General features: G+C 30.9%; 1 protein-coding gene across 2 annotated transcripts in view; it reads right to left on the reverse strand.

The window, feature by feature from the left end:
• Positions 1-2,941: 2,941 nt before the first annotated feature.
• The window catches only part of LOC132754893 (uncharacterized), a 116,114-nt gene continuing 93,838 nt past the window's right edge, over positions 2,942-25,217 (reverse strand). Inside the window, exons 9-22 of one of the 2 annotated variants that reach the window (XM_060745641.1) lie at positions 22,372-22,485; positions 15,313-15,342; positions 14,677-14,706; positions 13,592-13,621; positions 12,983-13,012; positions 12,383-12,412; positions 11,627-11,656; positions 11,014-11,043; positions 10,406-10,435; positions 9,773-9,802; positions 8,970-8,999; positions 6,261-6,288; positions 5,805-5,834; positions 2,942-3,106 (exon numbers count right to left, since the gene is read on the reverse strand). In XM_060745641.1, coding sequence (XP_060601624.1) covers positions 3,018-3,106; positions 5,805-5,834; positions 6,261-6,288; positions 8,970-8,999; positions 9,773-9,802; positions 10,406-10,435; positions 11,014-11,043; positions 11,627-11,656; positions 12,383-12,412; positions 12,983-13,012; positions 13,592-13,621; positions 14,677-14,706; positions 15,313-15,342; positions 22,372-22,485 — 561 coding nt within the window. In that variant the 3' untranslated portion in view covers positions 2,942-3,017. Of the gene's footprint in view, positions 3,107-5,804; positions 5,835-6,260; positions 6,289-8,969; positions 9,000-9,772; positions 9,803-10,393; positions 10,436-11,013; positions 11,044-11,626; positions 11,657-12,382; positions 12,413-12,982; positions 13,013-13,591; positions 13,622-14,676; positions 14,707-15,312; positions 15,343-22,371; positions 22,486-25,217 lie in introns of both variants that reach the window. The other variant, XM_060745640.1, reaches the window with a different exon arrangement.

Consider the following 25,217-nt stretch of genomic DNA (forward strand, 5'->3'; position numbering starts at 1 on the left):
AAGGAAATAAACTGTGATAAATTGTCTTAATTTGTTTGTAATATAGACATATATATATACACAAATAAATCAATCAAAAAAAAAAAAAAAAAAAATACATATTAAGCGCACGTCAATAAATTTCAATTTTAAGTGATATGAAAAATAATTTCTTGTCTTTGTAAATCCAATAACTTTACATCACAACCGGTTTCCTTATTTTCCTCATTTTTTTACTTTTGAATACTGTTTCAGACCTAAAATAAAATTACGTTCTTAATGTTTATATATACTCATATATTGTAATGCCCTAGAAATTTTACCTTTTTTTGTGATTTCACTGGATTTCAGTAGACTGTTTATTTCTACTTTCACTTTCGTTTTGAGAAGATTTTACTGGCGACAAGACAAGATAAATCATGCGGTGTCCTAATGAAACATACAGGACATCAACTTAAATCTACGTATTGTGCCAGCAATTTAATCATTCCTGATTCTGGAAGCGTTTCCCTTAATGTTATCCATTTCCCTTAATGTTATCCGTGGTAGAATCCTGTGTTTTTAATCTGTTTTCGTGACTTCTGTCAAAATAGTTTATTCCTTTATTTTACACTCAAGATTATATAGTTCGATTGTTTATGATGCAGCCTCACTTAATATATAGATATGCCTCATAAATCCATCTGAATTTAATTGTTAGCACTGTATATTTATAAAAATTTGCAATGCATAATTCAATGTCGGCCATGTTGGACTAAATTACGTAGAGATTACGTAGTGAATGCAAGGGATAGTTCTTCATTTGATTGCGCATAAAAAGGAACACGTTATCCTAACTATTTTACTTTCGATATTAGCGCACGATAGCTTATAAATATTTCTAAAAATCATTTGTTGAGGCTGTGACAAAAATTAATTTCGGTGCTAGGTTGAGTGCATTTCAGTTCTTACATAAACTCGTTTAAAATACATTTCTAGCTACCATATAGATCTATATGATAATCAAAATTTATCGCTAAACGATCTATATACATGTAGCTAAAGTTGTTAAAAACCTAAAATGATTACGATGTTTTAATAAATGTTTAGAAACGTTTTCATTTTGCGTGCGTTTTAGCGTGCGTATATCGTTTAGCGTATTTCGTTTAGCGTATATCGTTTTGCGTGCGTCTGCGTATTTCGTTTCGTTTTGCGTGCGTATAACGTGCGTTCGTATAGCGTGTAACGTGCGTTCGTATAGCGTGTAACGTGCGTTCGTATAGCGTGTAACGTGCGTTTTGCGTGTAAACTGACACGTTCACCCTACTGTATGATGTGAGTTTTACTTACTTTAAGTTTAAAGGCATGAAGAAATTGGAGTAAAAAATACCAATTTTTCGAAAAAAATCTAAGTTCAAGTGGGAAATAATTCTGAAAATAGCCTTGCTAGAGTATTTAACCTTCTAAAAAATGTTGAGTGATAATAAGAAACATATATATGAAGTTTGAAGTAGATACATTAAGAAATAAAGAAGTTATTTAAAAAAGACAAACATTTTTTCATAAAAATTCTAAGTTCAAGGGAGGTAATTCTGATAATTTTTGTGCTAGAGTTGTAAACCTTGTCACATATGATGTGGTTGATGACCAGAAACTTATATTTAAAGTTTGAAGTAAACACCTTAAAAAATAAAGAACTTATAGTGAAAAAGCTTACAAATTTAAATCAGAAATCTTGAATTTCAATCTATTTGTTGCCATAGCAACCAGAATTTTCAACAAAGGAAGAAAAGAAAAAGACGTGCATAATCTCCATACTGCCATCTATCCATATATCAAGTTTCATTAAACAAATTTCAGTACTTTGTGAGTTATCACTGGATCAAGTTTATGAGTTAAATTTGCCATATTTTCAGACTATAAGTTGCCATAGCAACCAGAATTTTCAACAAAGGAAGAAAAGAAAAAGACGTGCATAATCTCCATACTGCCATCTATCCATATATCAAGTTTCATTAAAATATTTTCAGTACTTTTTGCGTTATCGCAGGATCCATTTTTGTGGACTGACGGACTGACAGACAGACGGACAGACGGACGGACAGACGGACGGAGGGTAAACCTAAAGTCCCCTCCGGTTAAATCGGTAGGGGACTAACAACAACAATGCACTCGCCTTATTATTACCTCACTGTGTATTTTCAAACCGACACATGACGGCGCCATTTTGTTTGAAAAATCTGATAAATAAAAACGTTTGTTGTCGAATTTTGTTGTGAAAACTATCTAGAATGAAAGAAAATGGTCTAACTAAGAAAATGAATCCGAGCACCAATATCTTTAATTCAGTCGTTAGCGCTGTACAAACGTTTAAAGTTCTCTTTACTTGTCATCACAATGTAGCGCCAAACAGCACGTGCAAAACAATGAAATCAAGAACGCTATTTCAATGTCGCAAAAGAGTTAAATTTCACTTTTATTTCACTTTTAATACTTTGTATTTCGCTTGAAAAATAAAGAGTGAAAAATAGAATAAATAAACAAAGTTTTATCAGGCCTATCGGACTTCGTGATTATATTACTACCATTTGAACTCAAACCGTGCATTATTCTACAACAATGCACTCAGAATTGATATCTATTTCCTAAACATAACCGAAAGTAATTACCCAGTAAAAAACATTTCCCAAGATATTTTGAAATCATGATTCAATGATGATCCTCATTATTGAAGTTTAAAATTTCAAAAATTAATTTTCATTCTTGATTTCAATTGCGATCTACAGCTCACGATGAAATTAGTTTTTAAAGAACAGAAAATCAAACGAAGTTTCAATGAAACGTTTTTATAATTGTTAAGTGTTTAATTGCAGGTAGGATTAACGCAAAAACTGAAATTGCAAAAGTTAGTAAATAATAGAAAATGCCAGTGAATTCAACAAAAGGGTATCTGGTAAATACTTAACAAGAGAGTCCTGGTTATTGTAAAACAATACAATCTGTACAAAGCATATAAAATGACATTGTATAAAAACTCATAAGTGCATGTGGATAACGTTTTACCTTTCTGAAGTTGCAAGTAATCCGCTCCAGATAATGTTGCCGAACATTAACAGATATATCAAGTACTTGTTTTTTGCCGTTTTCTCTGTAACAAAAGACTAAATTGATTTAACTGCTGCAATTAAAAAATTGAGTAAAATAAATTGAGTGAAACCAACAAATTATTACCTGTTCCTATAATCGTGTCTGTTTAACGTTACAAATTTTCGAATGTAAATAAACAACATCGTTTAAATAAACCAAAATGGTTTGATGACGAATGTTATACTGTAAAAAAGAGTTCAAAAAGGCTAGAAATTTAAAGATAGTTAGAAATCAATACAAAAGTAAACAGACATATTTTTTTAATTACAAAATGATTTAATCAAAGGCAAAATGACTTTTGCTATTTTTAAATTTGTGTTGCGTGTAACTCAAAATGTTCTAGAGAAATGAAACCTAACGGTAGTTTTGTTTAGCATGTGTAGTTTTACTTGTGTCAAATTGAAGGTTCCATAACACATCAGCATTGTTTGTGCCGTGTGGAGGCCGTAAAAAGTCGCCACCTACATTTAGTCAGAGATGCTATATTTCCGATCCTCAAAGATCGTTAAGCACGACATTTGTGTTGTGTTTCTGGCATTTTAGTTCTTACTATTTGGCATTTTCTAGTTGTGTAGTTCCAATATTCCTTCTTGAATATTGTTGAATTATCCTTAGGACGTGTTGTCTGCGTTTTAAATCTTGTTTTTGACGTTTTATTTGTGATATTCAGGCTTCATAACCTCTGATCCCCATTCAAGAAATTAATTTTGTTTAGTTCCGCCCATTGTTTTCTTGTTTGGGGCACACGCTTCTATTACTATGGGACCATATGCCGCTTTACATTGAAAAGCAATTAGTGTCAAATAATAACCGCCGCATGAACACATCTATTCAAAGTTTTACCATTTTCATGTTTAAATGTTAAATTCTGCTTAAGCCGGTGCTTGCACTTTCCATTACCGTCAATGAACTGGCTAAATCAAACCGAGCCTGCAACATTTTCATTATTTTCGTTTTGGACCCTTTTAGGAATTCTCTTTTTCTCTATCTTATTGATCTTGATTTCGAAAATATGTCATGAAACTTCACAGGAATGTTGGTCAGCATAGGAAGTCGTGCCTTTGGGTTTTATTTGCTTTTATTTTGTTGTAAGCATACTTAAGTATATAAAATTGAGATCAGCTGAAAATTGGGAAAAATCAAGATGGCGACATTGGAAAACATAGATAACGTTTTTATGCCCAAACCACTTAGGGGTAACGAGAGTCATATAGTATTTCACTCGTGTGTCCGTCTGGTAAACTGTCCTACAGTGCGTACATAGACTGATAAAGCAGTGGAATGTGGGAGCATCTGTGTCCTATGCACATATTTCTATTGTTCTTTCTCCTATATTAATAATTCTATCAAAGTTATGCAAATGATTGTATTATATGTAAACCTTGTAAATCTCTACCCAGATTTTTAAATGTACATTGCTTTTCTAGCCATTACCATACTAGTACTCACATTTACTATTATAAGTTTTTGCCAAAGGAAGTAATGATTCATTTTGTCGACACATTTTTCATAATCGATAAATAATGCAGTACTGTTTTTACACGAATATAAGTCTTTTTAAATTGTTGAATGTAAAAAGAATATACAATAAAACGTGATCTTACCCTTTCGAAAGTCAAATTGGCTATGTACAATGTATGTTTTTAGTGTGTTTTTTTTCAGTCCATATTGTTAGCCTATTAAGTAATTGCTGTGAATAATTTTTAGATAACTATTAAAAGGGTTATACCATGGTAATGTCTAGCTAATTTTGGGTCGCCCCTTTGAATATTGGAATAATATATCCTTCTAAGGTTTCCGGGTATTGTTCATTTTCAAATATTTAGTTGAAGATTGACTAAAGGAAAGACGAAATTGTTGATTGAATATTTATATTTCCTGCTGACACACCAGTCCAGTTGCATTAAAGCAGCACGCTTCCACATTTATCCTTATTTTCATGAAAATTTTGAAAATGTATTTAAAAGTAAAATATTGTGAAGTGGACAAAGGAAGTAAATATACACATTGCAAATGGTACTAACAATCCATGTAAATAACCACAAAGAGGTAAAAATATGCATAAATATCCCTTTCTGCGTTAGCATCGCAATAGAAATATGGTGATCAATACTGCAAAATCAGTAATTCAGAGCACATAAGATCTGATTTTTTTTTAATCGTGAATCTTTTTTACCATTCTTACAATCTTAATAAGTTTTCCAAAGTGTTATTGTCTTAAAATATTTTGGCTCATCTGGAGGCGTGCAGCTTTAAAATTATTTTGATTAAAAATAGCTTTCTACATTTATCTTCAGATATCTGTGAGTCTAAAACTATATCATGTATATTTTCAAATGTTTCATCAAGAACATTGTATGTTTTCTTAATATTTTTTCAAAACAATGTAGAAAATTGTTCATGAAGAAATGTTTCAACATTTTTTACGGAGTTACTCACTTTTCGCGGCTTGGTGCATGCAATAATTTCAAGTTTAGTTTTACCTTTATGTATTTTATACCTATATTTTGCCTTTGATTGAATCTTATTGTAATTAAAAAAAGAAATATATGCCTGTTTTCTTCAGTTTTATTTTCTAAAAATGCATTGGTTGTAAATCTCTTCTCAATAAACATCTACCTGTTTAATTAACATTATATTTCATCAATTGTATTGTGAACTTTTGTATTGTAGATAGCATAGATATAACAAAGACATACCCTCATTGTTTTGTAGATATTCATTTAGATCTGAAAAATGAAAATCACTAACAAAGAAGTAAAACAAAACGAAGTATATCGTTTTCTTTTATCAAGCATTTTGCATTTTATTTCGGAAATATCTATAATGTAAAATTGTTTATTTATCTAACAAATATTCTCAATATTAATATTCTATAAAAATATTGAGCGTATCTGTTAAATATTTCTTGATGAGTTTTGAATATTATTATTGGTAAATTTATAGCATTGCAAAGACAGTCATTGTACAATGTTGATTTTAGTTGTTTTTTTCTCTCACAAAATAGATAAAGACACTGCATTGCAGGTGATTATTATTGATAAATACAATTATAATTATTGTGTAAGCATTAACTCTTGAACTGTCATCTTTAGCTTGCCTAGCTCAAATTTAAACTGCTGGTAAAAACATATAAACAGATGAAATAAACTCACATGTTTGTTGTTTATTTAGAGACCCCCGCTGTAAAATAGAAAAAGAAAGATCAGTTACAATATAAAAAGCTTCGAATGTGGGTATTCTCGACGATATATCATCGGCTGACAATGTTAGTATATAACTTCAAATGAATGTTATCCGTATAATGAGAATATATCTCGCGCAGCACCAATTCACTTATAGTTTAAGGCAAACATTGTATAATCCTCTTATTAAACGGCAACAAATGTAAATATTGATTTTTCAAGTGATACTATATGCAATAATCATCGCTTTATTTCGTAATTTAAAAAAAAAAATCTGTTAACTACGAATTGTAGAAAATCCATAATACGATCAGGGTGCAGAAACGCTGAGACATGATGTAGATACGATGCGATACTATATTCAAGTTTGAATACGAGAGTGGGTCAATATGTAAAGCAATATGGTCAATAAATTTAACAAAAGAGCAAATATTTTACAATTTTCTAATTCAACTCTTCGAAATAATCTCTTAAAGAAATAAAAAATTGTAGACGTTTTATCTAATGTTTAAACGTTTCAACGTAGTCCACGTCCACCTAAGGTTAAGTGTTTAATAATTGGATAATTGCCGACCCAAGTCTATTTTACTCTTGTGGCGATGACCTACAAGATGTTTGTTATTTTAGACAAGGAAAAAGGAAAAAGTCACAGAGTGCCATGTCTTTTGGAATACGGTGGATGTTTTAGAACAGTCACTCGTTTTTCTCGACAAAAATCAATTAAAGTTGCCCATTTTTTTTAGAAAGCATTGTCATGCAGAAAATGCAGGCCTTTCATGCCAGTCGATCGACGAACTTTATTGAAGTGATTTTTTACTTTTCTTAACACGACATCTCTTCTTTTAATTAGATACTGGAGTACGGCCTAAAAAAACAGGAAATCGGACAACAGTTCCACAGGTATTGTAAACATATCTTACTAAAATAACTTTCTTGACAAAAATGTTATTGTTACACTGGCGTTAAAAGTAAAACATGCACAATATAAGAAAATGGCGGCTGTCATAATTAGAAAATATTTTACAGTAATTTTTGGCTTCTTTTTCTGGTTAGATGATAGCAAATTAGGTTAATCTGGTAGTTATTCACCTAACCTTTAAGTGATTTTTCAGAACAGTAAGAGTGACAATTTGGATATACATACGATATGGCTATCCGGGTAACTGAAAGTCTGGCAACGTTGTCAATGATAAGATTGACTATATGTTCATTTTTGTCAGTAAAGCAAATATTTTGAAACAAAGGAAATCCAGAATTACTTTATTTACATTGAGTAGAAATAAATTATTTAAATGATGACACACAACTGGTTTTGAAGCATTGTAACATTTTATATCTCGACATTGTTTAAATAGCATGTAAAGGAGATAATTTGTTCATAAAATTTATACAAAATATTTTTGGAGGAGGCCTAATGAATGTTCTAAAAATTAGAAAAATTATTTGAATCTTAAAATGTAGGATAGGTAAAAAAAAACATGTTTGTTTTTAAAAGTTTTGATAAAAGAGATAGGGTACTGTATACGTATATCATATATTAAATGTGTTAATATAAATTGGAACAAATTTTGTAATAAGTTAAATGTACATCATAATTATTCCCTGTCATTGATACGTTTTGTCATTTTTACTATATACTGATGGGTATACTGCCTTATCACAAAGAACGTTTATCTTATCTTATAAAGCCACCCGGACCGTAATTTTGATGTCCGTCCCGTTGTGTTGTAGTAAGAAGCCTATTTGATAAGAAGTTCAGAGACCCTGCTTGGAAGCTCTGGTGCATCTGGCCGATTTCTATGTATAATATTCGTTAAACTAAAGAATTTCTTGTTCATTATATAATCACTTAATAATATTATGTGAAAACAATCCGGACGGGAAGTTTGGACAAGACGGGACATGATAAGAAGGGACGATTAATAGGCCCCGTCACAACCAAATTCTAGAGGCTGGAAACTACCATGTCAAAACATCTAAATTGAAAATGTAACAGGCTCGAACTGACTTTGCCTGTTCATGAACTCTACTGGAAAATGCAAAAGGTAAGCTACCGTGAACGCCCCCCCCCCCCCGAACCTAGACTTCATACCCTTTGCAGTAAGATGAATTTTATTCTATTTTAGACTGGCTGACATCAATGGGCAATATATGTGCTGTCAGTGAAAGAAAGAGTTTTACAGTGAAAGAAAGAGTTTTGATATAGAACAAATCGGAGAACTCATGTACGTGTACCTTCAGGAACATTTACATTTGTATGCTATGGAAATGGTTTCGCTTCAACGCGAGAGTTGTAAAGCCAGATGCTTTTCTTAAGTCTCTTTTGTAAAGAGTTAATTATAGTATTATACATATACTAGGTAAAGAACCGGCAACAATCTCTTAGTATGATAGATTCTGATTTGTAACACAATAAAATACATTCGAACTTTGCCAAAGTGCATAACATTTACAAAGGTATAAAAGACATTCCAATACGAGTCGTTTCGCTCTCATTATTTAACTATGATTTGAAGAAAAACCAAGTGTGACCCCTTGGTCAGGTATAATGTTGACGCCAATGCTGTTATTTAAATAATCTTAATAGAGGACTATACAATGTTGACCTGCACTATTTTTGGTAGTAATGGTATTCCTTCATAAACATTTCGCAATCTGACTGTAAAATTTCGTACTTACCGGATCTGCCATTCCTGATAGGCACGCTTCCTACAAAAGGAAAGTGAATAATCATAACATTAATGTATTCATTTCAGAATCAATATCACTTATTACTCCTTACAAAAAAACTTTACATATGATTAATTTATTCTGAAGCGCCGCATTGCTGCTCAATATGACATAAGGTCTACATTGATAAGTCAATAAAAATAGTAAGTATAAAGTAAAGAACTTTTATACGGCAACATGAAAAAAATAAGAATCCTTAAGAACACATTTTTGCTGTGTAAAAATAAAATGTAAACATAAAAGCACCATTCTTAACAACTCAAAATCTTTTATATTCTTTTAGTCGGACACCAAAACAGATTTGGCCTTATTAGCCTTTAAGTCAATAAAATTTTGTAAGTATAAAGAAAAGGATTTTTATATGGTAAAATGGAGAAAATAAGAATCATTAAAAAGCGTCCAAAACGTTCAAAATTTCAAAATATTGTCAGCTCGGTTTGATAGGGCTTATCATGGTGTCGTGGTAACTGAAAGCTATCAGCCACGACCGCTAACACCACCTTGAGTATAATTCAACCTTTAAGATGTAATGGTGAAATTTTGAATTTACTAAGTAATTTAAAAATACTTGAAAAAAACCCTAGACAATATGCACAATAGACTCGTATTTTGAGGAGTCGAACTGGTTATGTAAGAATTGGTTATCTTGCAAGTAATTAATTGTAAACATGCTTCTCTTCTATTTTAAAGTTATTTAAAGATGTGGATGAGCTTACACAGTTCATCAATTATCTTGTTTACTTTGTACTTACCGGATCTGTCATCCCTGATAGGTGCGTTTCCTACAAAAGAAAAGTGAATAATCATAATATTTACTGCTATACAGGTTTTATTTCAGAACCAATGTCATTAATAACTCCTAACAAAAATAACTTTACATATGATTAATCTATTCTGAAGCGCCGAATTGCTGCTCAATATGACATAAGGTTTACTCTGATAAGTCAATAAAAAAGTAAGTATAAAGTAAAGAACTTTTATATGATAAAATGGAGAAAATAAGAATCCTTAAAGAGCGTCCATAACGTCCAAAGTTTCAAAGTATTGTCGGCTCGGTTTGATAGGGCTGTTTATGGTGGTGTGGTAATTGAAAGCTATCTGCCATGACTCCTAACACCACCTTAAGTATAATTCAACCTTTAAGATGTAATGTTGAAAATTTTAATTTACTAAGTTATTTAAAAATGCTTGATAAAAAACACTAGACAATATGTACAATATACCTGTATTTTGAGGAGTCGAACTGGTTATGTAAGAATTGGTTATCTGGCAAGTAATTAATTGTAAACATGTTTCTCTACTATTTTAAAGTTATTTAAAGATGTGGATGAGCTTACACAGTTGATCAATTATCTTGTTTACTTTGTACTTACAGAAATACATACAGGATATGCCATCTCTGATAGGCGCGTTCCCTACGGAAGGAAAGTGAAAAATCATAACATTTACTGCTATACAGGATTTATTTCAGAATCAATGTCATTAATTACTCCTAAGAAAAATAACTTTACATATGATTAATCTATTCCGAAGCGCCGCATTGCTGCTCAATATGACATAAGGTTTAAACTGATAAGTCAATAAAAATAGTAAGTATGAAGTAAAAAACTTTTATATAGTAAAATGGAGAAAATAAGAATCCTTAAAGAGCGTCCAAAACGTCCACAATTTCAAAATATTGTCGGCTCAGTTTGATAGGGCTTGTTCATGGTGATATGGTAATTGAAAGCTATTTACACCACCTTGTGTATAATTCAACCTTCAAGATGTAATGGTGGAATTTGAATTTTCTAAGTAATTAAAAAATACTTGAGAAAACCCCTCGAAAATATGAAAAATATACTTGTATTTTGAGGTGTCGAACTTGTTATGTAAGAATTGGTTATCAGGCAAGTAATTAATAGTAAACGTGCTTCTCTAGTATTTAAAAGTTATTCAAAGATTTGGATAAACTTACATAGTTGATCAGTTATCTTGTTTACTTTGTACTTACCGGATATGTCATCCTTGGTACGAGCGTTTCCTACAAAAGAAAAGTGAATAGTCATAACATTTACTGCTATACAGAATTTATTTCAGAATCAATGTCAATTATTACTCCTTACAAAAATAACTTTACATATGTCTAATCTATTCTGAAGCGCCGCATATCTGCTCAATATGACATAAGGTTTACACTGATAAGTCAATTTTTTTAGTAAGTATAAAGTAAATAACTTTTATATGGTAAAATGGAGAAAATAAGAATCCTTAAAGAGCGTCCATAACGTCCAAAGTTTCAAAATATTGTCGGCTCGGTTTGATAGGGCTTGTTCATGGTTTTGTGGTAATTGAAAGCTATTTGCCACGACTCCTAACACCACCTTGAGTATAATTCAACCTTTAAGATGTAATGTTGAATTTCTGAATTTAGTAAGTAATTTAAAAATACTTGAGAAAAACCCTAGACAATATGAACAATATACTCGTAGTCGAACTGGTTATGTAAGAATTGGTTATCTTGCAAGTAATTTATTTCTATCAAGCTTCTCTACTAGTTTAAAGTTATTTAAAGATGTGTATGAGCTTACACAGTTGATTAATTATCTTGTTTACTGTGTACTTACCGGATCTGACATGCATGGTAGGAAAGTTTCCTACAAAAGAAAAGTGAATAATCATAACATTTACTGCTATACAAGATTTATTTCAGAATCAATGTCATTAATTACTCCTAACCAAAATAACTTTGAGTATAATTCAAATCAACCTTTAAGATCTAATGGTGAAAATTTTAATTTACTAAGTAATTTAAAAATACTTGAGAAAAACCCTAGACAATATGAACAATATACTTGTATTTTGAGGAGTCGAACTTGTTATGTAAGAATTGGTTATCTGGAAAGTAATTCATTGTAAACATGCTTCTCTACTATTCTAAAGTTATTTAAAGATGTGGATGAGCTTACACAGTTGATCAATTATCTTGTTTACTTTGTACTTACCGACAATACCATTCTTAATCGCCTCGGTTCCTACAAAAGAAAAGTGAATAATCATAACATTTACTGCTATACAGGATTTATTTCAGAATCAATGTCATTAATTACTCCTAACCAAAATAACTTTGAGTATAATTCAAATCAACCTTTAAGATCTAATGGTGAAAATTTTAATTTACTAAGTAATTTAAAAATACTTGAGAAAAACCCTAGACAATATGAACAATATACTTGTATTTTGAGGAGTCGAACTTGTTATGTAAGAATTGGTTATCTGGAAAGTAATTCATTGTAAACATGCTTCTCTACTATTCTAAAGTTATTTAAAGATGTGGATGAGCTTACACAGTTGATCAATTATCTTGTTTACTTTGTACTTACCGACAATACCATTCTTAATCGCCTCGGTTCCTACAAAAGAAAAGTGAATAATCATAACATTTACTGCTATACAGGATTTATTTCAGAATCAATATCATTAATTACTCCTAACAAAAATAACTTTACATATGATTAATCTATTCTGAAGCTCCGCATTGCTGCTCAATATGACATAAGGTCTACACTGATAAGTCAAAGTATAAAGTAAATAAATTTTATATGGTAAAATGGAGAAAATAAGATTTTTTAAAGAGCGTCCAGATCGTCCAAAATTTCAAAATATTGTCAGCTCGGTTTGATGGCTTATCATGGTATCTTGGTTATGAAAGCTAGCTCACGACCCCTAACACCATTAAGTAAATTCAACTATTAAGATGTAATGGTGAAATTTTGAATTTAGTAAGTATTTAAAATACTTGAGTAAAAAACCCTAGACAATATGAACAATATACTCGTATTTTGAAGAGTCGAACTGGTTATGTAAATTGGTTATCTGGAAAGTAATTCATTGTAAACATGCTTCTTTACCATTTTAAAGTTATTTAAAGATGTGGATGAGCTTACACAGTTGATCAATTATCTTGTTTACTTTGTACTTACCGACAATACCATTCTTAATCGCCTCGGTTCCTACAAAAGAAAAGTGAATAATCATAACATTTACTGCTATACAGGATTTATTTCAGAATCAATATCATTAATTACTCCTAACAAAAATAACTTTACATATGATTAATCTATTCTGAAGCTCCGCATTGCTGCTCAATATGACATAAGGTCTACACTGATAAGTCAAAGTATAAAGTAAATAAATTTTATATGGTAAAATGGAGAAAATAAGATTTTTTAAAGAGCGTCCAGATCGTCCAAAATTTCAAAATATTGTCAGCTCGGTTTGATAGGGCTTATCATGGTATCGTGGTTATTGAAAGCTATCTGCCACGACCCCTAACACCACCTTAAGTATAATTCAACTATTAAGATGTAATGGTGAAATTTTGAATTTAGTAAGTAATTTAAAAATACTTGAGTAAAACCCTAGACAATATGAACAATATACTCGTATTTTGAAGAGTCGAACTGGTTATGTAAGAATTGGTTATCTGGAAAGTAATTATTGTAAACATGCTTCTTTACCATTTTAAAGTTATTTTAAGATGTGGATGAGCTTACACAGTTGATCAATTATCTTGTTTACTTTGTACTTACCGACAACAGCATTCTTAATAGCCTCGGTTCCTACAAAAGAAAAGTGAATAATCATAACATTTACTGCTATACAGGATTTATTTCAGAATCAATATCATTAATTACTCCTAACAAAAATAACTTTACATATGATAAATCTATTCTGAAGCTCCGCATTGCTGCTCAATATGACATAGGGTCTACACTGATAAGTCAAAGTATAAAGTGAATAAATTTTATATGGTAAAATGGAGAAAATAAGATTTTTTAAAGAGCGTCCAGATCGTCCAAAATTTCAAAATATTGTCAGCTCGGTTTGATAGGGCTTATCATGGTATCGTGGTTATTGAAAGCTATCTGCCACGACCCCTAACACCACCTTAAGTATAATTCAACTATAAAGATGTAATGGTGAAATTTTGAATTTAGTAAAAAATTTAAAAATACTTGAGTAAAACCCTAGACAATATGAACAATATACTCATATTTTGAAGAGTCGAACTGGTTATGTAAGAATTGGTTATCTGGAAAGTAATTATTGTAAACATGCTTCTTTACCATTTTAAAGTTATTTTAAGATGTGGATGAGCTTACACAGTTGATCAATTATCTTGTTTACTTTGTACTTACCGACAATACCATTCTTAATAGCCATATGACCTTATGACATAAGGTCTACAATGATAAGTCAATAAAATAGTAAGTATAAAGTTAAGAACTTTTATATAGTAAAATGGAGAAAATAAGAACCCTTAAACGTCCAAAATTTCAAAATATTGTCGGCTTGGTTTGATAGGGCTTGTTCATGGTGATATGGTAATTGAAAGCTATCTTCCACGACCCCTTACACCACCTTGAGTATAGTTCAACCTTTAAGATGTAATGGTGAAATTTTGAATTAACTAAGTTATTTAAAAATACTTGAAAAAAAACCCTAGACAATATGAACAATATAATCGTATTTTGTTGAGTCGAACAGGTTATGTAAGAATTGGTTATCTTGCAAGTAATTCATTGTAAACATGCTTCTCTACTTTTTTAAAGTTATTTAAAGACGTGGATGAGCTTACACAGATGATCAACTATCTTGTTTACTTTGTACTTACCGTATCTGTCATCATTGGTACGAGCGTTTTCTACAAAAGAAAAGTGAATAGTCATAACATTTACTGCTATACAGGATTTATTTCAGAATCAATGTCAATAATTACTCCTAACAAAAATAACTTAACATATGATTAATCTATTCTGAAGCGCCGCATTGCTGCTCAATATGACATAAGGTCTACAATGATAAGTCAATAAAATGTGAAAGTATAAAGTAAAGAATCTTTATATGGCAAAATGGAGAAAATAAGAATGCTTAAAGAACGTCCAAATCATCCAAAATTTTAAAATATTATAAGCTCTGTTTGATAGTGCTTGTTCATGTAGGTTTAGTAATTGAAAGCTATCTGCAACGACGACCCCAAACACCACCTTCAATATAATTCAACCTTTAAGATGTGATGGTGAAATTTTGAATTAAGTATGATTTTTTAAGTAATTTAAAAGTACTTGAAATAAAACCTAGACAATATGAACAATATACTTGTATTTTGTTGGGTCGAACAGGTTATGTAAAAATTGGCTATCTTGCAAGTAATTAATTGTTAACATGTTTCTCTACTATCTTAAAGTTATTTAAAGACGTGGATGAGCTCACACAGTTGATCAATTATCTTTATTTGCCTTGTACTTACCAGATTTGCTATCTCTGTTTGGCCAATTCCCTACAAAAGAAAAGTGAATTATCGTAACATTTACTGCAATATAAGTTTTATTTAAGAATCAAAGCTATTTGAGTGTATCACTCAAATGATTAATGTCAAAACACTTCTTTTGATATTTATTAACCATGTGACCCCAAGAATAGAAGCCCTTTTTAAATTCTCTATTCATACAATCTTCTTACGCGTAAGTCTAACTATATTTAAAAATAAGCTTGTATAAACTCAAGATTTACGTACAACATCAAACACCTAAGCACATTGCATTGTACTGTTATAATTTCTTTACTTCTGTAATTCCACATACTTGAATAAAATACTCAAAATACTGTTCTAAATTTTCTTTCATTTTTTATTTGTTGAAAGTATTCTTAATTCTAGTCTACAATTAATAATTAAGTTCACAGAGTTTTTCTTCCTCGCACATGTTTAACTTGTCACTGAGAATTAACTCTCTAGCTCTTAAAATCTCACACTTGAATCTTGAATCTAGAAGCTCGAATCTTGAATAGCCTCAGAAAATGCTGTACCAGTAATTATATGAAATACCTAATCTCTCCATATTTGAAGGTTACCCGAATGTTAATTGACAAATATAAGCCTTCTATATTTATGGCTACAAGTGTTGACCAAGTTACCATACCAGAACTAAACAGACTGATTCCTGGAATATTTATTATGGTAACCGATTATTGAGTTTCCTAAACACAACAATTGCAGACCTCTTGTCCAGAATTTATGAAGGTTACCGTTGACAGAGTTACCATACTAAAATCTCCAAGACTGATATACAGTCTAGCCAAAACAGATTCATAGTAATAAATAATGACATCAAATAAGGTTTCATTATCATGCAAACTCAATCACTAAATCAAACCATAACCAGGTGCATTGCTATACTAAGGTAAGCTTTCACAAGATAACTGATAATTTATACATGTGTTTCCATTAGTGTTTAAAACCTTCATGTTATGGTTAAATGTAGCATATTTTGTCAAACTACAAATGGCTCAGTTTCAATGACTTTTGTGTCAGAATTACCACCCAGTCCCACTTAAATTTGTAAACACAAATTACATGAATAATCCAATCTTTACATAAAATAACACTAACACCTCATTATCTCTTAAGTATGGCATATTATTGTAAACTTGTGATAATTAATGGAGTCGGAATGTCATAAAATCCCGGTTCAACAAACGTTACATCGCGAGTTCACCATCGTACAGTCGCGTTTTAATCAAAGTATCATCACACTTTTTACCATTTTTATATTATGCATCACGGGATAAAGCAAAGGAAAAGATCATAGTTGTTTTAACGTATCATCGTACTTGCATGTATATTCGGCAGTCTGTTGTATCATCTGTTATACCTTTAATCATTAGAATACCGGAACCGCTAGAAAAGAATCAGACTTTGCCCAAGTATAGGCACTACTGTCATGTAGACTTAACATGTTATAAAATGTGGGTCAAATAATACTGTGATCAGTTTACAAGAAATATGTATAATTGTCAAATGGCAAGAACAACGCTCCATTACTAAATTTTATTGTGTCAAAAGTTTTACTAGTGAGCTAGTATTGCCCAAGCTGGTACAAAGTACTTAAAATGGTTCAAATCAATATACAAATTTAAATTATTTGCAATACGATGATCAAATAAATAAGCATTTTTAACATGGTAATCTTTTCGTGTTTTGAACATATGTGGATCAATTCCAGGATCTTCCCTTGTTTTATTATTTTAATTGTATTTTTAAACAATAAGATGATTGCTTTGAATTTCCAAAAAGTGTTTAGGCTCATGACTTTTTGAGTGAGTTGACAAGTCTTTTACAATTGAGAATAGTTATATAAGGATATGGGAATAGTATTATCCACCCAGGCATTATGTGAAAAAGTGTTGATTGGTGTAGATTAGATGGTATTGATTTCACAAAAAAATGTTGTGGTGTATTTAAAGTGGGAGAAAGTCCTCATGTCTGTCCATTCCAGGACACAATTATGAAAACTTATGGTACATTTTTAATTGTTATATAAGCTTGAAACAGAGGGATTCGAGCTCACCTAGTATCTCCATGCTCTTCGTCAATGACCAACCTTTTAAGCAATATTTACGAATACTTGGAAGTGCTTTTACCTTAATCAAACTTAGACTTTTTCTCATTTTATTTGATGGCAACCAAGCACTCTTGCTTAATCCACAAACTCTCAACAAGCAATGTTATCGGATTTAAAATCATATCATACATGGGATTTTCAATAAGTACGTCTGAAACAAAAAGGAATAATTTTTGCAAAGGCAAGGATGCTCGCCATATGCTGTTCCAGGTTTTTAAAGTTATCAAACTAATGTAAATTGTTTTCTCCATGTATGTCCCTTCTACACAGAGCTTCGAAGAAATTATTTTTAACAACACTACTGCAACTGGCCAACTCCGAATACTTGAAAGTGTTAAGTCGTCTGATACAAATGAAATTAGGTGCGAAATATATCATATTTGATTTCATTACAAATAAATACCGCGGTAAGGTTATTTTTTCGAAGAAAAATAGATGTTGATCACTTCGTTTAGTTGTAATAATAACCGAACAGAAAACGAATTCTAAATAATATTTATTATAATGCAAAACCAAGCAATTCTAATAATGGAAATTGTTTTATTTTTCTATTATTATTATTGTCGGTTTAAAAGAATATATACAGTAATTGATAAAAATTACATTCAGAGGTCTTAATATGACATATTAATCTTTAAACGATTTATTGTTTTATTTCATTTGCTATACGCGTTATGTAAAGATATCCGAAACACTTAGTATATGTTACAAATTAAAATTGATGTTTTATTCTTATAACAGTTTTTAAGGTAGAATGCGACACTTTGCGAACTTTCGGGTAGCGTCTTAAAAATTAGCATGCAAATAGTTGACCATATTTCTGCTTAGGTTTCGTTCATTTTTTTCAATAGTTTCAGCCAATTTTTGTACACACAGCGTCAAAGTTGACCATCAAAGCCCGTTTTTGAACATGACGTCCTTGGCAACTGTTACGGGCATTTCAACGCCATTGGTGGACAAAATATCTTAAATTCTACAGCATTCGACGGAATTTTTTTTTCCTTTAAGCTGATATAAAATTTATCGTTTTACGCCGAAAAATGTTTGGAAAATGGAAAAAGAATTGTCAATTTTGTGTAAAATTTGACATTCAGTTTAGCCGCAATTTTTGGCTTTAATGTGGCTTATTAAAAAATTCCTGAAATAAATGTTTGATTTTTTTCTTTAAACGTTCTTTAAAGTGTATACTTAGTCAAAATAACTAAACAAATTAGGGGGTCACCGACTCAATTTTTTCGGTACACGTGGTTTTATTTCCCCCACCTCTTGAGTAATTTTCAAACGAAATTCGACGTATGCAGATACGTTTGAGACTTCAAAGTGCGGCAATAATGTTCAGCTTATCAGGAGAATCTAGAGCTTAACTTATACATATGAAACAACAACAACAATGTTCCATTGCAAATGCTTAAAATTTAAAATGAGACCTGACGATGATAAAGCATATTTCCATTTAAAATCTTAGCGTGGGATTTAGGCGTTGATATTTTTTGCTTATTCATAACATACGCGTTTTTTACGAGCACGTCACAATTTCTTACTGATATATACTCGATTTTCTGATCAGAAGCAAAGACTGGAACCCAGGCTATTAAAGTCTAAATACAGATACATTTCAATATAACGGGTTACTTGAGCAAAAAGGAAATGTAAGCAGTGAACGAAACTTGCTAGATATGTAACAACAATTGTATAACTATCATTGGCTTGGTCGAAGTGCAATTTTATTGAATTTATTATCGCCTTTCCATTTTGTGACGTTTATGTTTGCTGAAAATAAAGTACGAAAAACAAACAAATTTTTTTCTTGTTTTTAAGCATGATTAATAACTTCATAATGAATTGTAAAATGACGAATGTACAGAAAAGGACGTCAGGCGTTCAACGGCAACGCGTACGCTGCGCAAACAAATACAGCGGATACTTGTCATTGCGGTGTAACTTTTTGATATTGTAATACATTAAAATTAATAAACTTGAATCGAGAAATATGCCATAAGGAGCAAAAAGCAACTATATATTTTTATGTAAATTTAGAAATTTACGGAAATTCCATCATAAATTAAAACGTAGTCTACCAAAAATTCTGCAAAGCTATACATTTTGTATTACCCACACTATGAGTGATATACTGTGAGTAACATGTATTTTATTCCACCTATTAAAAACCAGATTTTGAATTTCATTTGTCAGCAAAAACTATTACAACAATTTGACAGAGTATATGCTAAATAGCTGTGCGAAATATTGACAAATTAAAATATACGGTTCATAAATGAAATTTAGTCAATTATATGAGCGTGAAGTGTTCGAAACGTTAGCTCAGTGGGTGTTAGATTACAAATGTAGCACGTTCGATTCTACAAGTAAATAAACATCTTTCATACATTTTTTCTCGTTTTGCTTATCATTTTAGAATATCATAATGTTAAAAATAACGTTTAATTGAGGATTCCCCATAAACGCTGTATTAAAAGCATCACTATCAAACCGGCCTTTGCAAATATTCATTATTCACTGTATTGCCAAATATATGGTAGAATTTATGGTAGAATTTATTTTGAACACGAAAACTTAAAAACAGTATTTTAACATGAAATATAATGAAACGCTGTAAATAAACGTCTGCGGATGTTTAACAGAACATATATAGCGAACCAGGCGGTCCTGAGCTAGATACTGCACATGTTAATCTTTATACAAAATAAAGATATTTCAATATATATATTGTCATTTTTTATCAGTACATACTACGGGCACTGTAGAGGATCTGTCGGGGTGTTTATTATGTTCTGTTCACCGACCATTTAATCAGTATGCAAATGACATGTTAATAAAACCGGGAAATATTACATTTTACTCAGTTTTACCAAAGACATCTAGATAACTATCAGTTATCTATGTCTCTGGTTTTACTATTTAAAATGTTATGGGGACAAATGTCAGATCAGACTATTATTTAATACCTCTTGTAGAAAGAGAGTCCTTCTGAAGTACAAAATGTATATTTACAAGACTAACAAAAATCATATTTTGGTAATATCTGGCCTTGTAATTAAAAAAAATGTATTTTAGTAAATACGGACATCATAGTTCCCATATTACGAGTGTACGGATCACTGTATATTAGTCATATACGTATTGCATGATATACGGTCCCGTACATCTACGTATTCAAATTTCACTTAGTTTTGCCTGTCTATCTATAATATTCGGAATTCGGAATTCCGTACCCATTATTGTATCCATATATTTTCCGCAGTGGTCATAATGGCGTATAATTCCGTTTATAGCGGGATTTTGACACAGGGCGATCGTTTTAATGACATAAAAATAACAAACGCCCCGTGATAGCGTGACTTTTGTCCAGGGGTGGGGGAAATAAAATCACGTGTACCGAAAAAAAATGAGCAGGTGACGCCTATTTTGTTTAGACATTTAGACTGAGTATACATTTTAAAGTAGGTTTAAAGAAAAAAATCAAAAATTTATTTCAGGAATTTTTTAATAAGCCACTTTAAAGCCGAAAAATGCGGCTAAATTGAATGTCAAATTTGACAAAAAATTGACAATTTTCTTTCCATTTTTCAAACATTTTTCGGCGTAAAACGATAAATTTTATATCAGCTTAAAGGAAAAAATAATTTCCATCGAATGCTGTAGGATTAAAGATATTTTGTCAACCCGTACCCGTAACAGTTGCCAAGGATTTGCAAAGACGTCATGTTCAAAACACGAACTTTGATGGTCAACTTTGACGCCGTGTGTACAAAAATTGGCTGAAACTATTGAAATAAAATCAACGGAACCTAATCAGAATTATAATCAACAACTATTTGCATGCCAATTTTCAAGACGCTACTCGATAGTTCGCAAAGTGTCGCGTTCTACATTAAAATGTAAAAAATTTAAAACGAAATTGTTTAAAAATCAATATATAATGTAATGGAAAATTGATAATTATTGACAGAAACTTAAGTGCTCATTTTCAGTAAGGTTTCGAATTAAAATCGTTGATAGATATGACAGTTGAATTATTAATATATATATATATATATATATATATATATATATATATATATATATATATATATATATATATATATATATATATATATATATACACAAAAAATGAAAACAAGTGCCGGAAAAAAGTCACATATAAATAAAACAAAAAACACAGTCCATGAGTTAACTTCTTTAATTATTTGCCAACCGGTTGCTCTTAAGATCATATATATACATATTATATACATGATATAAAATAGTAGTAAGCGTAATAATTTACATTAGCTAAGCAAATTGCTAAGTTAAAATAGCAAGCACATAAAAAAACAAAGCAATTTCAAAACAAACAAACAAAAAACATAACAAGTCACTAATAAAAAATACATAATATTTAATATAAGATTAAAACGGTAATTTGCTCAATATGATAGTAATCTTATCAGTGTCATACAGATTTTAAAGATATTGCAGATAGTTATAGCGATTAAGTAATAAGGGACGATAATCAAGTATGTCGTAAAGCATGCGTAACATAAATTCATACATAAAGTCATTTTTGTATCAAACATAAACATAAAGTCATCAATAATTAAAGGTGTTTATTGATTCATCAAGACAGACGCGTCACACATATCATGTCAGTATGTTGAATGTGACAAAAATTGTTTCATTTATAGATACAAAAAGTATATTTTAAAAATTATATACCTTGTACTCAAAAAGGAATATGACATAAATCTATCTTGTCAAAAACATTAATCAAAATAAATAAATAAGACATGCAACAATTCCACTTTGAATTTTTCACACTTGAAATAAACATTTCTAGTTATTTATGTTTCAGAATTTAATGTTGTTAATATTTTCAACCGAGTGTAACAAAATAAGCTAGGTCTTACATGCGCTGTATATAAAACCGTCCGAATGCAGACCATCCCGGCGGTGATGTCTTCATACATGTGCAAATATAAGGAGGGATTCATCTTCTTAAACGCTACGTCTATAGACTGATCCTAAAACGCATACAGTAAACACTAGTAAGAGTGAAAATCAACGAAGTACGCAATACACATTACAAAATATAAGATAGGTACAAACTAATTATGTTCTATATTATTCATTTAAAAAGAGAACTAATATCCTTTTCCCAAGAAACTGTACAATATCAATAGACTTAACAATCAAGAAGAAGACAATTCGTCGCCTAACAAGCAGCATGATTCCCTTAAAATATAGTTGCCACGCAACGTACCAATGTATTGATTGTTCCCTTATTACTCTTGTTTATTTTGATAAGATAAAATTAGGTTCGGATTGAAGTTCAGGAAAAACTTTCTTTTGCCGCGCCCAGTACTTCTATCATGTATGAATGTATGTTCCCTGCCATGGTTTCCCAACCTAAGATATCATAGTTTGCTCTTGTTATTTACCTTGTACATTTAATTTCCTTTATTCTTTATAATAATTCTTTATTATTTAAGTTTTTTTTACCGAAAAATACATGAATTTATACGCTTTAATCCCAGCTCATCCTTAGATAAATTATAATATTTATTGTTTTTTCTTTAATGCAACATTGTCCCTTTAGTAAATAGTGAAATTTTCATCCAAATATCTTAATAAATAAGTTTTTGAGCGAGTAATGAAGTTCGTGAAAAACACAACTTTAGTTTGCTGCGCGCAGTATTTATAGCGGAACAGTAAGCGTGTTTTGTAACCTTGGTTTATCTACCAAATATATATTTGATTGTTTTAATTGTCTATATTGTTTATGTAATTACCTTTGTATTGGTTCTAAATTATCCATGTATGTTTTAATAGATACCATTGTATTTGGAACTACAGTTTTAGTGAGTGTCACCCTTTTTATCGGACTTTAAGCTTTTTTCCCCCGAAAAGTGCATGTATTTGTACTGCCAACACATCCTTAGATATATTATATCATTTATTGGTCCTTTTTTAATGCAACATTGTCCTCTGCCATTCAGTGAAATTTGCATTCTTGCATTCAATTGTCTTAATAAATAAGTTTTTGAGATATAAATGAAGTTAGTGAAAAAATTGACCTGAATTTGTTGCCCGCGCGGTATTTAGTGCGGAAACAGTACGCGTGTTTTCTCGACCTGTTCTCTTTACATACTCTATCAGTAATTGATTTTATTATCTGTTTTGTAGTTATAGTTCCTTACATGATGATCTTTGCAAGCGACTTGGTTAGAGCTGACTGTACATGAAATTAACCAACAGATATATATACAAATAAACCATCATTTGCAAGAAACATACATTAATTTATATAGTTTCATAAATTACAAGTAAATAACTTAAGTCAAAGTACAAGACAATTTGCTAGAAAAAATGGATCACGTACACCTAATATCTGATTCCTTAACAAAACGTTTAATAAAAATCTTAAATTTTTCTTCTTCGGACATGTTGACAGTCGGTAAACCAAGCGCTGAATGAATTTGCAACGCTATTCCGAAAATCACGTGCTGATTTAGGCGCGAATAGCGCCCTCATGTGATCCGACAAGAACAATACTAGGGGAAATAATTTTCTTCTAATGCACTTTGTTTAAACGAAGAAAATTTCATTCCTAAGTTAAAAATACAAAAACACGTGCTGAAGAAAACATTGCAGCTCTTGTTTATTGACTGATATAGAATTATTTACTTAAAAAGTGGAGGGCAAAAGTGAAGAAAAAGTTATTAGTACCAGTAATAATTAACTTTTGTCATTGTTATTACACTGAATTAATATGAATTATGATAAGTTTTGGTAATAGAAATGTACGTCGCTAAATCCTTGTTTATTAAGGGTCCTGATTCCCTAGGCTTCCTGTCAGAGAACTCTTTCTGTTAAAACATCGAATGCATTTAGGCAATTTTCAGAAAATAATGTGTTATTTACTCGGGGTTATGCAGACGCTTTCAGTAGATAACTCTGAACCAGTGTAGAGGCAGATTCAAGCGTTGCGTCTGCATAATACTGATTTAATTAGTTTACGAAATATAGCCCCTTATTAGTAATAACATATACTGTTAAAATACATATAGCACCCTTGAACGTAATGATGATCAACAATCCGTTTACACATGCGTATTAAGGTAGTGACCTCCTTACTTTAACGATTGAACATATTTTACTGCTAGTTTGTGCTAGTTGTTAATCATTTTGGAGTATCAAATCAGTAAGGCGTGACCAATAAAGTCCCTAGGATGATCCATAACCAAATACGGATGCCGGGATCATAAATATTTTGACACCCAACAAAAGTGACGTAATATATGCACCCTGTGGCCAAGTGGCGCTAACATATACAAATCTTTTTTATATACAAGTAGAGATTTTGATGCTAAAGCATCAAGTCGCCGGATAGAAAATGATTGTTTTATCATAAAGAAAATATCAGTTTAATCGTTCAAATATATAGAAAAGAGGAAAAATATGTCGAGTAATGTTTGCCACCGAGGCTTGTTAGGCAAGTGATATGCTGGTAATTCAACTTGAAATTCTACTTTATACATATACTGTTGTACCATACATTCCGTATGGGTTACTAGTTCAGAATCCGATAATAACCGACAAGTAATTACCGATCATCGAATATTTGCAAAGTGACTATGCAAATATATATGTTTAATTATTGCATGAAACAATGCAATTCTACTGTAAAAGTATTGTCCATCATTATTGTGCGGTATCGAAAAAATATATAATTAAGTTAAAATCAATACATGTA

Source organism: Ruditapes philippinarum, unplaced genomic scaffold, assembly GCF_026571515.1.
Source record: "Ruditapes philippinarum isolate M1 unplaced genomic scaffold, ASM2657151v2 ctg1154_1_1_1_1, whole genome shotgun sequence".
Taxonomy (NCBI): domain Eukaryota; kingdom Metazoa; phylum Mollusca; class Bivalvia; order Venerida; family Veneridae; genus Ruditapes; species Ruditapes philippinarum.